This window comes from Triturus cristatus, chromosome 7, assembly GCF_964204655.1.
Source record: "Triturus cristatus chromosome 7, aTriCri1.1, whole genome shotgun sequence".
Classification (NCBI taxonomy): Eukaryota; Metazoa; Chordata; class Amphibia; order Caudata; family Salamandridae; genus Triturus; species Triturus cristatus.
In genome coordinates, this window is record NC_140590.1 from 445,393,661 (window position 1) to 445,409,359 (window position 15,699).

At 44.7% G+C, this 15,699-nt stretch overlaps 1 protein-coding gene across 1 annotated transcript in view; it reads left to right on the forward strand.

Annotated features, from left to right (window-relative positions):
* DNAH9 (dynein axonemal heavy chain 9) overlaps positions 1–15,699 on the forward strand; it is a 1,479,259-nt gene that overhangs the window by 689,722 nt on the left and 773,838 nt on the right. The window contains exons 42-43 of the mRNA XM_085616775.1: positions 1,659–1,820; positions 15,244–15,440. Of these exons, the coding sequence (XP_085472901.1) occupies positions 1,659–1,820; positions 15,244–15,440 (359 nt within the window). The remainder of the gene's footprint in view (positions 1–1,658; positions 1,821–15,243; positions 15,441–15,699) is intronic.

Here is a 15,699-nt window from a genome sequence, read left to right on the forward strand (position 1 = left end):
CGCTTTTTTGCCTGCGTTTCTCAGAATGGGGAAAAATCTGCTTCCTGACATATTGGCATCTTTACCTGGTTCTCTGTCACTTCTGAAGTGTCCCCTGGGCTGATTATTAAACTCCTCAGCTGACTGTCATTTTAGATTACCTTTTAATGAAACCTTATCAAATCCTTCACGGCAGGAGTGGCGTCTCCTTCACCTGTAGTTCAAGCCAAGCACGTTCCGCAATTTAGTCATTGAAATAAATTGCAGTGAAATTAGAGCATTCATTATGGCATCTGTAATGGACCCAATCATTTCTTCGAGTAAACAAGTACATATTTGCCAGGTAGCTGCGGTATGACACGAAACGGGGATACTGTACAGCAATGGAAACTGATGCTTTAAAGCGTAAAAGCGTTTAAAGCGTTTAAAGAGTAAAACGTTTGAGAGGCAACCGCAGCAAAGAACGCACTAATCCAGGGCTTTTTAGGACCATCACCCAATTATTAGAACAACAAACTTTGGCAATCCACCTAGCTTTAATGAACATGAGGTGGGCAATATTTTTAATGTAACTAAAGCACCGTGTGGTAGCGCACTGTCAATTACAGACAGCATATTTTCCTTTAAAATGGCCGGTAGATTTGCTCGGACAAGCAGTTTTACTGATCAAAACTATATAGCACACACATGTTAATGTGTGGAAATCGGGTTTCAGTGAATACCATTTGTGCATCACCAAGTAAAGTGTCTTGATTTGTTTTGATCTCTGTTTCCAGCACACTTTAGAATTAAAAAAAAAAGTGCTTTCCTATCTGCTGAATGTGTACAACTTATTTCCAGGTATTTATATTTCATTTTCTGTTACAAAAACATGACATACCATGGCCTTTCCTTTCACATTCCATGTACACCAGCAAATTAGTCATGTAATTAACTTTTCTTTCTCTGATTTTGAGGAGCTTGTGAACCCCAATCCCTTGTTAAAAAAAAATGAGCAGCAATTTGTCAGAAGACCTAGCCAGGCATTGCCTTTGTCTTGAAAGCCCAGGAAAGATACATACGGAATCTGGCTTCTTTATTAATTGCTTGGACTTTCGTTACCCCCCACAGTTTGGGAAATACTGCACTAACCCAAAGGCTGCAGCTTAGACTTCCTTTCATGTGTGAGCCGGTCTCTGGGAGCTCCGTTTGATAGATGCCTCGCAGCATATAGCAGTGATTTGCCAGGAGCCCTGCAGACGGTAAAAAAGGTATACAGTTTTCCATTCGAAACTCTTGCTTACAGCAGCTGTCCACCAACAAGTTCTAAATCAGAACCACACAACAGCCTTCTAGAGCAGGTTTCTCAGGCAGTCCAAAAGCAGGCCATAGAAGAGGTGCTGTAGGAAAAGAATAGTATAGGGTTTTATTCCAGGTATTTTCTTATTTAAAAAAAAATGGAGACTTTAAAGGAGTTATGTTCATAATAAGTATGTATATATTGATACAATTGAAGATATTTGAAAAAATAGTTGTAAGACAAAGTACAATGTTGTTGCTAATTTGAATTGTATCTATCGGACTGGCTATAGTCTACATTTTACATTGTAACCTCTGCTTCTCCTCAGGAAGGTTGAAGATTTAATTTGAAACAAAATAATAGCTATTCTTTTACTTAAACGTGCCTTCATGTCTTGCAGGGTATTCTCTTTTCTACTCCTGACTGTTTAAAGACCCCTAACGATCTGGTGAAGTTGTACCTACATGAGTCCAACCGTGTTTATCGAGACAAGATGGTGGAAGAGAAAGACTTCGATATCTTTGATAAAATTCAACTGGAAATGGTGAAAAAGTTCTATGATGTATGTGAAAAAATGATTTTGTTGAAGTATGTTTGCTCTTTTGGATGGATGAGGCAATTCAAAGTCTTAGGTTTAAAACAATAGCATACCTTAAAAGATGTTCTGAAGTGAAGCCTTCACACAGCACCAGAACATGAATGTCCACTAGTGTTGAAACAGAAAATGTTAGGACCCCAGACAATTCTGGACATGAGCCCCCGAAATGTCCCTTGGGTTGGCCACCTGGCTAGTAATACAAAGTTCTCTGACTGCAGACTGACACCCGTGAAAGGCAAGACATTGGCGTTATTCATTACATTTATTTTCCACTCATCATTCAAATATCTTTGGTCTAAGAGACTCAAGGTGTTGGGAATTGTTCAATATAGTGGTGGCCACGGAAGGATTCATCTATGACCTTCTGGAAGTTTAATACTAAAAATGGCAAGTAATGTAGCTGTATTTTTGATAGATGAATGTTGATATGCTTCTCCTCTACATATAGCATTAAAACCCAAATATGGCTGTCATTGCCAGGTCCCTGAAATGTTTTGACTCGTCTAAAATGAATTTACATGAAGGTTGAACTTTTAGGGCCATGTATAATCAGTTTCTTTCTTTTCTTCCTTTCTTCCTTCCTTTCTTTCTTTCTTTCTTTCTTTCTTTCTTTCTTTCTTTCTTTCTTTCTTTCTTTCTTTCTTTCTTTCTTTCTTTCTTTCTTTCTTTCTTTCTTTCTTTCTTTCCTTCTTTCCTTCTTTCCTTCTTTCTATCTTTCTTTCTTTCCTTCTTCTGTGCTCATAGTATGAGCCGTGCAGGAGCTAAACCTGACTCTTCATTGGGGATACACACTCATTTCCAGCTACTGCGTCCTGACAAATATTGAATAGACCATCTATGAACCTAAAGCCTTGCTCATAGCAAAATAACGGTAATGGGGAGAGGGGCGGGAGAAGGAACGGTGGGGGAAACCTGGTAGGGGGGAAAAGGGAGGTCAGTGACAAGGAGGCTTATGTTTCTCATGTACTAACAGTTCCAGACTGTAGGGGGTTCCTTTACCATCAGGTTTGTAATAAAACAACAAAAGCATGAGTGAAAGCAGCAGGGTCAACGCAATAAAAGTCGAAATCAATATCAACATCACTGCCAATAATAATGAAAATGTATGTCAAGGTGAGAAATCTCATGAGCATCAAAAACCAAGAAAAGGAAAACAAGAAAAGAAACCATAACATTATCTTCGCCGGCCTGGTCAGCCATATGACCACCAGCATGATGCACCTCTTGAGAATGGAGTTTGTGTTCGAACTCCCAGGACTCAAAGCAGGCAGCCATCCCAGATTAGGAGATGGCTCCTGCCCATCTAAGAATTTAGTCCACAGATGAGACCTATGACCGCTAAAATGTAGGACCTGATGTCTGCCTCTATTCCCTGAATAAGTGTCTGGGGAACCCATAATGGTATCATATTAAGATCATAATGATATCCAGACACAATTGTCATCTTGATAGTTTGGACTCTTCCCCACAGGGACAGAGTTAAATGTTGCCATTTGAGAAAGTCCTTCTTAGCGCATTCCCTTAATGATAGCAACTTGTCTTCCCCACACGCACTAGATCTCCAATATTGAGATAGCAAAGGCCTCTAGGTATCCATCATATATCATCAAGCCCTATACATGCCCTGGTTAGGGGACACGCATCACATTTGGCCCAATTGATCTTATGTCCCTATAAATGGGAACATTTATTAAAGATCATCATTGAGGCCAGGATATAGGAATCAGGGAGGCAGAGGAGGAGCAAAATATCATCCACACTAAGTAATTGCTTCACCTGCCGAACCCTCCCAGCTACCCTGGACCACGTAGGAAAGACATAATGCCATAGACAAACGTTCTAAGGCTATTTAGAAAAGCAGTGGGGAGAGAGGACATCCTACCAGGTGCCTCTGTAAGTCTGAAACGCATTGGAGACGTGGCTGCCACAGTTAGTATCCAATTCCAAATCACCAGCATCTTAGCGAGTACCTTAAGTCCAACATTGAGGAAGAAAATGGGGCAGTAGCTAGCGCACTCCAGCATGTCTTTATTCTCTTTGGAAGGGCCATTATGGTGACTTTGTTAGATCGAACTCCCAAGGAACCGGCCTTCACTGCCTTTTTGAAGGCACTTGTCAATAGGGGAACTAGAAGAAATGTACCGGTCTTATAAAATTTCCCAGGGAAGCCATCTTCTTCACGTAATTTACAGGTAGAGGGCACTGCCATGGCTATGGACACATCATCATCCATGAACGCCCCCTCCAGATATGTCTGGCCCTCCTCAGTGAGGGAGGGAAGGAGTGATGAGCTAGGAAGTCATCAATGTGTGCAGTGGAAACCTAGGACTCTAATGTGTAAAGGAGGTGAATATTAGTAAGCAAAACAAATGAGTCAGCAGATTCCCATTGGCATCCCGAATAGATAAAAAGGCCAGTTAGGATTCTCATTGGCGCAGCTGCGCAGCCAAGAGCCGGCCCACCTTTTCTCTATGGTCATACCTGCACCATTGTAGCTTTACAGAAAAGCAGGTATTGAGGTGCAATTTGGCCATCTGTAATTCTTTCAGTAACGCTGGAGAAGGAGGGGTATTGTAGCAAAAAGAGAGCTCACTAACCATCGCCCCTAAACAGAGCAATTCCTCATGGGCCGTGAGTATCGCCACTGAAGAGTCCCTCATCAGGGCCTTCTGGGCTTCCCACAAAGTTTTATGGTAAGATACTAAGCCCTCACTGTCTATTAACAAGGAACAAATGTATTGTCGGACGTGTTCTTTCTGCGTGGTTTGTTTATATGCAAAACTATCATTTGCCACCTTATGGAAAGGGGTGAAGTGAGGCCGAAGTCAAGGGTGAGTTGGATCGGGCTGTGGTCAGTGACTCCCATTTCTAATATTTCACAACTTGTCAGCTCAGATAGTAGATGATCCTGAAGCAAGAAATAATCAATATCATGGGTATCATGAAGGTAGGAAAGGAAAGTGTAGACCCAAGATAGAGAAGGCTCCAGATGTCTGACAGTGCGTGATCCATCTGTAGGTCTGGGAGCAGGGCCTGGCCCCTATGGTTGTGTATCGCTGGGTGGCCAGACCTATCCAAAACTGGATCCAACATCAGATTCCAGTTCCCACCCCTAAGGAGTTTTGTGCATCCAAAGGATATTATGAGTCTGGAGAGATGTGCTAGGAAGTGTGTCTTGTGAGTGATGGGAGCGAATATCAATCCCACCACTAGGGTTGTGTCTCAAATCCATAATTTAGCAAATACCCTCTAGTCCTTTTCATCAGTTCTTGCAGGAGAGTTTTTGTCCTATGAATATCCCCACCCTTCATTTCTTGGAAGACCTATGGGAGGTAGACGGGATGTCAGGAGTCCTGAGAACTCTACTGCTGCTTATGACAGTGCCCACCCAATCCTGTTTGAGTTTTAGGGATTCCTCTGGTGTAAGGTTATTTTCTTGAAGGATGGCAATGTCCTCATGTTTAGTGTGTAAACAGTGTAGAAATTTCTTACACTTAATAAAATGGAATAAGTCATTACCTTTCAGACTGTTCAGCAATTGCTCTATTGGTTTCCTCCACCAAAGTGTATCTGCGATATCCAGACAATCTTTGGTGCTTGTAGTGACTAATGCCCATGGCAAATCCAAGGGCCCTACCACCTCGGCTGAGGTGATCTGATTCTGCCAGGCTGAAAAGATCGAAGTTCGAGAAGGGGTCTGCACAGTGGACAGATCCAGCTGGCAATGGCCGGTCATGTTTGGAGTTGGCTCAGAGGGGAGGAGATAGGGTACTACCAAAGAAAATCAGAAGTAGAGTTGCTATCAGCCAGTGAGAGGAAAGGGGATGCCACCATGGGATAGTGGAAAGGGGGAGTCTCAGGAAATGACTTTGCCTCTTTATGGGAGGCTAGGAGGAGAATCTAGGATGTGAGAGGGAGAAAAGGGGAAAGAGAACTGAGGAAATCCTTTGGGTTTCAAACAAACTCCTGAGCCAATCGTAGCTGGTTCACACCCCACCCATGGGCAAATAACGGAAATGGCGAATTGGCAGGGTTGGGGCTACATAGCTATCAAGGGAGAAGCAATGGGCGAGCCTCAGAGAGAGACAAGAGAGGAGCTAGGAAGGCTTCAGATTAGTTTAAGGGATAGAGAGCTGTATAACAAAGAACGAGAGCACCCACGTAGACTGGCATTCTCTCATCATAGACATAATCACGCAAATGCGAGACAGCGAGGTAGGGCTATGTGCCCCGGGGCACATCGGGGAAAGAAGGGAGGATACGCACATGATTGGGACTGTAGACGAGTGGGGAATCATATACATGCATTCACAAGTGTAAGGAGAAGTCTCCCCACACCCTCTGATGGCTAAATACAAGAAAAAAGACAGAGGTGAGCATACAGACTAGTTGCAGGTGGGATAATCATATTTAGCCATCATCAGGCCCCACTGTTGAACCCTCCAATGTCTGCTTAAGCACTGATCTCAATTTGTCCCTATCCTTCTTATGGATGGCCTCTATGACTTGATGCAGTCCTGCTCGATCCGATTCCCTGCGTGAAAGGCCAGGCGACTGATGAGGCTTCTGCTGCTGATGATGGCAAAGTGGCCTCTACCCTCACAGCCACTATGGTGGGACAGCCTGATGATCGGGAAGAGCACCTGGTGTCCATGTTAGATTCATTGAGGGAATCCAAGAAGAATTCTAATTTGTGCGGGTCCCAAAAGTTCCTTGTCTTGCTACCCATGGTTATTAGCATGTAGGCTGGATCAATTAACCCATACTTCATATCCCAGAGCAGGGTGGAGTGCCAGGAACCTTTTGTGTTTGAGAAAGTTGATCGATGAATAGCGTCTTGAGAAAGTCACCCTCTGATCTTCTTAAAGCAATGGGTCCAGAAAAAGGTTTGCCATTTCCAGGATTAGTCTGACGTGCTGATGGCGAAGAGAGCAAACAATGATCGTACTTGGGAAATACTTCTGGGATTCCACATGTGATCGCACACAATGCACCCTTTGGAATTCCAATGGTTTATTAAAATGTAGGTCCAGCATCTGGTGCAGCATAGTGCACAGTAAGGACAGCATATCCCCCCATTAAGCATCCTCTGTAAATGCAAAACGTTTCTTAACGGACCCTATCCTTCAGGTCAGTGGTCTTATGCTATAAGAAGTCAATGCCCTTGCCCCAGTCCGGCGTGCGATCATACTGAGATTCAATCTGGTCCAGTCTCTTGTCCACCTTATCCAACCGGGGCTGAAATATGAGCACCTTCTGTCTCTGTGATTTCACCTCCACGTAAGATCTGAATTTCTTTTGTCCATGTCAGAGAGTGTTGTGCATATGGCAGCAATCTCCTTGAGTAGGGCCTCTGTATCCGGTTGTGACTAGTGATCTGCGTCCAGTGCCTGGGAAGGCTTGAGACAGGCCACATCCTTGTATAATAGGATTCAGAAGTTAGCCCTCCACACCAAGCAGTCTGGTGACTCTTATCACCTCTCCAGCCAGGGTGGATTCACTGAGACGACTGCTGGGTGCTGTCATTGCTGAGGTGTGTGCTGTTTACCGTGCCACTGTTGAGAAAGCAGTATTCCACACAGCTGGCCTGTCTGTTTGGAGAATTTCCCTGATGCTCCTGTGGGAGGGATCCGGCCTTCTAACGTCAGACCCCACAGACCCGATCCGACACCATCATGGAGCGTTAGCAAGGAGTGGCTATCTTGGTTGGCTCCAAGCTCTGCCTCCTCTATAATGAGTTTCAATTTCACCTCTTGGTTTTCTGCTGACCTTCTCCTGGCACCATATCCTATTCCAGCTTTTCGAATCATCCATGTGTACCATAATATTTGGGCCTGGGCAAAATGTTAATTAATCCGGCGTAATTTGCTTTAATTTCCAGAATTTCGCTTTAATCTTGTTAAGAGAAATTCCTAAAATGACTCCACTAAACCAGTGCATAGTTATGTAATTTGCGGTAAAACGTTTACCACACAGTCAAGTGAACAACAGAACACAAGTGGATGTTGTTCACCGTGCTTTTGTTTTTTTGATCAATTTGTTAGCATCAAATCCATATTCTCATCAAAAATTGATGCAAGAATGCATTTTATGCTAAAGCGCTAACACATGGAATTGCCTTTTGCATAATTTTCGAGCAATTACACAAAAGCAAATAATGCAAATTTCACACCCCCCTAATTCTGTCATTTTCGAAACTGTAGAAGCTGCCTTTTCTCCTTTAACTAGGAGGATGGACAAAGAATCATAAGCTATATAGTAGGTGTTAGAAATGGGATTTCTGGTTGGCTAGGGCATGCGCCTAAGCCAGGCGGAAACCACCACCCTGAGCAGAAACCACCACTCTAGTCAGGGCCAGGGAGTTACACACTGAAGATAACCCCTTCTCACCCGCTTGGTAGCTTAGCATGAGCAGTCAGGCTTATGCCAGAGGCAATGTGTAAAGCATTAGCGCAACACACACACACAGTAGCAACACACTAGTCACACTACAAAAGAAACTCCACACAAGGTTATATAAAAAATAGCCTTTGTATTATCCAAAACACATTAGAATCATAATCACACAATATACACTGTGCCAACTGACACTAGGCAATATTTACAGGGGATTATATACAGGACAGGGCCAATCGGGCCACTGTCAGAAGTATCACAAGCACAAGCAGTAGAAATAGTATCACAACCAGTAACTACTGGCAAAATACTGTACTCAGCATTATATCCTACTAGCATTAGGCATAGAACCCTTTGTGCATAAATCACAAGCATAAACACATTATGCACAAATCACATTAAGCATAAAGCACATTATACCATGATCATAAAAAATGACCCCAGTCCAACTGGCCTTTCACTGGGGCTCAAGGCACTTTGTCCCAAATGTCAGGGTAACCAAGGTGCGCAATGCGCTGGGGATGTGGGGTGCAACTCACCCCTTCCTTATTATCCAGAAAGAAAAAGAACAATGACCCGTGTTGCAGCTGCCCACGTTGGTGTGGTGCAGCTGTGTACCAAAATAAGCCCTGGCACTAACTGTGCCACTGAAGCCCCACTGGCACTCTTCAAACAATGTGCCCCACTCGTTGCAGCTGCCTGCTGTGCGGTTCAGCTGTGGCTGACAAAGTGCTGGCACTAACAGTGCCTGGGGAGCCCTGTTCACCGGGCTCCTCCTCGTGCCATCTCTAGGCACCAACAATACTCAATTTTCAGCCCCACTCACCGGCACGCCGTGCAGACTCCTCCAGTTCTCTGTAGGTGGGGGGAAGGTACCGTCAACGTGTCTTGTCAGCCCCCCCACTCCCGGGGCCTCTCCCCACCTTGCCGGGCGTCTCTTCTTCCAGCACAGGTAAGGTTTGGCTTTCCTCCTTTCTGCCGGCCACCTGGTGAGACTCCGATTGAGCTCCTACTCCCGCTACCACTCTCCGGCGGGGCGCAGGGGCTGCGAGCCGCTCAAGGCTCCGTCTCTGCTGTGGGCAGGATGACACGCGAGGCTCCCACCGCACATGGGGGCCCGCCTTCCTCTTCCTTCCTGCTGGTCACGCCCCCAACCAGGCACAGCCACCTTGCATCCGGGTCGAGATGGGCTCTCAGCCGCGGTTTCTCCTTTCTGTTGCCAAAGTGCGGGGTAGGCGCCAATGCGTATGGGCTCCTGCTAAAAGGGAGCAAAAACACGGGGTGAGCTCCCGCTATTAGATAAATATAAATGCGGCAGAATATAACCAAATGCGGGTGGGCTCCCGCTTCCCATGCATTGCGGGGAAATCCCCACATCGGGATTCCCTCGGAATCGATCGCTGCTCAGCGCTTCAAAGCCACAAGCACTCCTCCTGGAAATAGATAGAGCACCCACGAGGCACTATGCATCCAACAGTTCCAGGGCAAAGGCTGGGCCCAGGCAGGCCAGCTCACAAGGATCTCCAGCAGGGAGGCAGTCCCTCATGGCAGTTCTTCCTGGGGCCCAGCAGCAGCAAGTCACCACGCAGCACAAAAAGCACAACATTTTCATGGGGTCACAGCCCCAGTATTTATACAACATTTAACATTTTCTTTGTCTGCCCTTGGCACAGGGCTTGGGGGAAAAAGCCTGAACTGGTTCTGGGGGGATTTGGAGCACTCTGTTTACAGGGCTCCTCTTTCCTATTGTCAGGTGGGGGCTCGGTCATCAGACACACCACAGGACCAGCATTCACCTAGGCAGGCACAGACGTATTCAGGGTCAGGGGACTACTCCTCCCACTACTCCAAATGCAGATCTCCCATTCAGCCTAGGGGTGACTCACACTGCCCTCCCTGGAACCACACACACCTCACCAGCCCCTGTCACTCCAAAGCCAGACCTGCAATCCACATCAGGCAGGCAGACACATTGCACACAGAAATGCCAACTTCTAAAAGTGGCACTTCTAAAATAGGTATATTAAATCTGCGCATACCATTGCGTAGCATTTATTATCACTATTCCAAACATAACAAACTTGTCCACACTGTTCCTCTCATATCAGGAATTACCACTGAAACACTTATCAGGGAATTCCCAATGCATTCCTATGAGAGGGCAGCCTTACAGCAGTGAGAAACCAAAATGGCTGTTTGTCACCACCAGGACATGTCACACACTTAAGGTACATGTCCTACCTTCTACTTACAATGCACCCTGCCCATAGGGCTAGCTAGGGCCTACCTTAGGGGTGACTGACATGCAGTAAAAGGGGGGTCACAGACATGGCACACACTTTAGGTGCATGTCACAGTGGCAGTAACACTGCGCGCACAGGCCCTGCAATGGCAGAGGCCTGAGTCAGGTTTGAAAGGCTACTTTGGTGGGTGGCGCTGCAAGCCCACCAGTAGCATTTAATTTACCAGCCCCGGGTACCTGAGATACCAGTTTACAGGGGACAATTAAATATGCCAAACAGGTGTAGTCCAATCTTACCATGTTTATCACAGAGAGCACACACACTTTACACTGGACAGCAGTGCTAAAGGGCCCAGGGTCCTTGAACCACCAACACCTTGTCAGAAAAAAGGCTATGAGGAAGGCAATGGGAAGGGATGACCCTGTAAAAAGGGCCAAGTCCAACAGTAGGTAACACATGTAACAGAATGACCACTCTGGACTTAACTGGATATCTCTAGTTGATAACCGAAGGAGCAGCAGTATCCTTTCGAAAAGACTGGGGCAAGTGGCATGCGCCCAAAGCTCTCTGCCATGTTTCCTCGCCCCATAATTTTTGCTTCATTGAGATAAAACGGTTACATTGTCCATCCCACTCCAATTCTCATGCACAGCCTTCTTGAGCTCGGTTTGATGAAGATGCTTAGGCAGTTATTTTTCCCTAATCCTAAACTTGTTCTGCTCAGTAGCCCAACCTGCACTGTAGACCATTTATGTTTATCTCACAGTGGCCCACCATTCTAAATCTAAATTTGAATGCAATATCATTACACACAACATAATGATGCAATGTATAAGTAAAGATGGATGCGGCCCTCCAAAAATATTCACTCAGTAAACTAAGTCTAGGCAATAAAAAGGTCTATCATTATCATTTTCGCTGCCTATACACAAACCATTAGATCAGTGGAAATGTCACCAAAGAGCAGAACTTCTTTAGTCAGTGTTTTGTTCTAGAACAGATCAGGGTTATAGGCCATGTCCTACACCTGTACAGAATCAAACTAATGTAGTTGGTTAACCTGGCACTGAGACTGTTCTCAATAAACAAGAAGATTGGCTTGGGAAGTGGTCGTACAATATGCACCATTCTACTTTCTAACATGGGCGTCTTTGTGCAATGGCTTAGACTCCGAGTGGACTTGGCAGCATTATTACTATACAGCCCATCTCAATAGCATTGGCTAATCCATTCTTCACCCCATTCTAGATTGTGTGTTTAGAGTAAGCCATTATCATCTTGGCATTGTATTCAATTTTCAAGAACTCTTTCTTGAGAAGTGACTCTAGGAACTACTGAAGTACACAGGCTCATAGGGAAGTAAGGTCCTGCCTGGTTAAAGTCACAGTACTACTCAGTTCAAACCCAGCTGTATTAGCACAAACAGTCCACTGCAACGTTCCTTTATATGAATTCTACTTGTTTCCTTCTTGCTGTGATTGTTTATAGTGTTTCAAAGTGGTAGATTACTGCAATCTGGACACAGACCGAATGCCTAAGCATCTGCCTCGATTCACCATCCATTGCTCACCTTAAAATTATCTCTGTTTTTCACTAAACTGCTTTCTCGGTGAACATCCCCAACTTTCATCTTCACGCCATCTTCCACCTGGCACCCTGTCCTCTCGTTATCTTTGTCCACTGTCTCGAATCCTTCTGAAGTTGACGAAAAGAAAATTCTATGTTGTACAAAATAACAAAAATAGTTAAAATCAAAATATCAATTTCCCAGGCCTTCTACCGTATTTAATACTGTATTCATTGAAATTATCCAGTCTCTTTTCTTTCTTCATCACATTTTCCATTACCCACAGTGCACTTTTTTCTTCAGAATGAATGCTTTATTTTGCTTCACTTGTAGCAACGGTTGTTGGCTATAAATACTTTTAATGGGAATAGACAATGATTTGCATGTTTGTTTCTGACCCCTCTGGGTAATTTATAGTTGATAGTTTCAATTCAGACAGGACCTGCTCAAACTTTGATCCTTGTTAGAAATGGGGGTCTTTAGTTGGCAATTGTTTGCAACTTTGTCCATGTAGGAATCATTCTTCCTAGTCAGGGAAAGGAGGATACACTTCTAAAATAACCCCTGCTCACCCCTTGGTAGCTTGGCATGAGGAGACTGGCTTATCTCAGAGGCAGTATGTAAAGCATTTGTGCACACATACAGTAATACAGTGAAAACACTACAAATGGACACCACACCAGTTTAGAAAAATAAGTAATCTTTATCTAAACCAAACAAGACAAAAACGACAAAAATCCACAATACAGTAATCAAATTATGACTTTTACAAGGTAGAAACATTTCTGTCCATAGTAAACTATAGTTGCGACACATTCAGCACAAAGTACCTTGGATGCGTCACAGTCACAAACCAAACAGCCAGAGGGAAGGTGATGCGTTGGTTCCTTATACCCATGGAAGGTGATACGTCAGTTCTTTACTTCAGGGGAGGTGATGCGTCAGTTCCTTACTGCTACTCAGGGGAGGTGATACGTCCGTTCCTTACTGAAGGGGAGGTGATACATTGTTTTCTTACTGTGCCGGGAGGTGATGCGTTGGTTTCTTACTGTGGCCCCGGAGTTGTTGTAGACTCGGGGCCCCGGTGCGATGCGTGAGGATCGGGGATGCATCAGTTCTCGGCAACAGCACTGCGTTTGTTTGTTTTTTCAGCCACTGTCCCACGATGCATTGGTTCTTGTGGTCACACAGCAGGGCCTGTGTCGGAATTAGTGCAGTGATCTCGAACTTCATGGATCGTGCTCTTGATGCTGCGTGCTGTGATTTCTCCAGCTGCGGCCAGGCTCTGCTTCGTTTTTTTTTTAATTGCCATTTCACAAAAGATGGCAATACAAGAGTACATCAGCAGTAGTATACATAGACGCAATGGGTGTTTTTCAACCATTATGTAGCTGCTTTACAACATTATCGCGTACAGAGCTTTCTGTATTTTTGCACAAATTTGTCCCGCATTGCGCGACCAGATACTTGAACATGCTTTTTATTTCAATGTAACTCCCTCAACATCCCGCCCCCCACGCGGACGTCTCTTGTATTTGCGCTTCCCATTGTTGTGTTACTTTTCCATCTCCCAACAGCGGAAAAAAATCTGCAGAGGACCAACACAGTCACAGGCACCTCTTGGCAGGTCAGAACTCCCAGCAAAGCAGTTCAGGGGAGCTGGTGGTGAAGTCTTTATATCCCTGAGACTTCAAAACAGGAGGCAAGCTCTACTTCAAACCCTTGGAGACCTTCCTCAAGCAGGAGACACAGCACACAACAAAGTCTTTATCCTCTCCTTGGTAGAAATAGCTACTGCAGGGCAATCCCAAACAGCACACTGCACTGGGGCAGTACTTCTCCTTCAGTTTCTCCAGCACTTTTCATTGGCAAAGGCTCCTCTTGAATTCCAGAAGTAATCTCAAAGTCTGTGGCCTGGGCCCCACTTTTTATAGCACAAATTCATTGCTCTCTGGTGGCAGAGAAGCTCTTTGCTCAGCCAAAACCAGTTGTGTCCTCTCTGGTGCAGCTTCCTGGCAGGAGGTATAGACAGCATTGTCCAAGGCAGACAGGCCCATTCATGTGTGAAAGAAATCTCCTCCCCCTACTCTGAATGCAGCCAGGTCTATTCATTCCAGCCCTGACTCACCCTCGAAAGGCAGGACACACTTCACCCCCCCAAGTGGCTGTCTGAACAGACTACTCAACCCCAGCACATGTCACTCCAAAGCCAGACAGTCAATACACAAACCTAGCAGAGGCACACATGATATCTAAGCAAGAAAATTCCTACTTTCTAAAAGTGGTATTGTCAAACACAGAATGTAAAAATCATCCTTACTAAAATATGCATCTTATATGCTGAGTTCAGCCATAATAAACTTTATCTTTTCATCTCGTCCCAGAGGGAAGTTATATTTATAAGATGTTATAAATGAACTCCCATTCTATCTTATGGGACAGATAGCCTTTCAATAGTAAAAAACAAAACTGGCAGTATTTCACTATCATCACATGCCACACACATCAGGACATGTCCTAACTTTCATATACATTGCACTCTGCCCACAGGGGTACCTTGGGCCTACCTGATGGGTAACTCAAATGTAAGAAAAAGGAAGGTTAGGGCCTGGCAAGTGGGTGAACTTGCCAGGCCGACATAGCAGTACCAGACTGCACACACACACTGCAATGGCAAGCCTCAGAGACTTTTGCAAGGCTACTTGAGTGGGTGGCACAATCAGTGCTGCAAGCCCCCATAGCAGTATTTGGTTTACAGGTCCTGGGCATACAGAGTGCACTGTACTAGGGATTTAACAGTAAAACAAATAAGCCAATTATGGAAACACTAATCCATGAAAACAATTTACAGAGGGAGCACTTGTACTTCGGCACTGACCAGCAGTGGCAAAGTGCCCAAAGCATCTAGACCAGCAAAAACAAAGTCTAGCCCACAGTAAAAATACAGGAGGCAAAGAAAAATATACATGGGAACCCACACCAAGGATGCCAGGTCTATCAATCCTTTTGTAACCAATGAATTGAATGTATAACATATTCTTTTTCTTGTTTCTAGATTTCCTAATGTGTGCAAGGATTGTTTCCTGTCCACTGCCACTGTTGAGAACACCTGATCTTTTTTAGGATATATTAGTTTGTTCTAAATGACTCTTACCACTGTAAATTTTCTTCCTCCTTTTAGGATATTGATGAAATGCTGGAGCAGAGTCAGCAGATGAACATGTACTGCCACTTTGCTAATGGAGTGGGTGAACCCAAGTATATGCCGGTTCAGACCTGGGAGTCATTGAACAAAATTCTGGTGGAAGCACTGGACAATCACAATGAGGTCAATGCTGTGATGAATTTGGTTCTGTTTGAGGATGCAATGTGCCACATGTAAGTACCTTATTCTTTAAAATAGGTGTCTTTTATCTGTAGTTTTCCTCATAGCATTTGGTATTGCCCCGCACAGTAAAAATAGTTGTGATGGATACTTCTGCCTGTGGATTCCTCGTCTTTTGAATACCCCTGCGCCAGCATTCTGCGGAAATTCTTTCCTAGCTCTCCCACGTCGGCGAGGACGTCATAATAGCACGGCTCCGCTCGCGACTCCGTATGATGTCATCAGAGCCATAAGAGTACCTCGTCAGCGTGC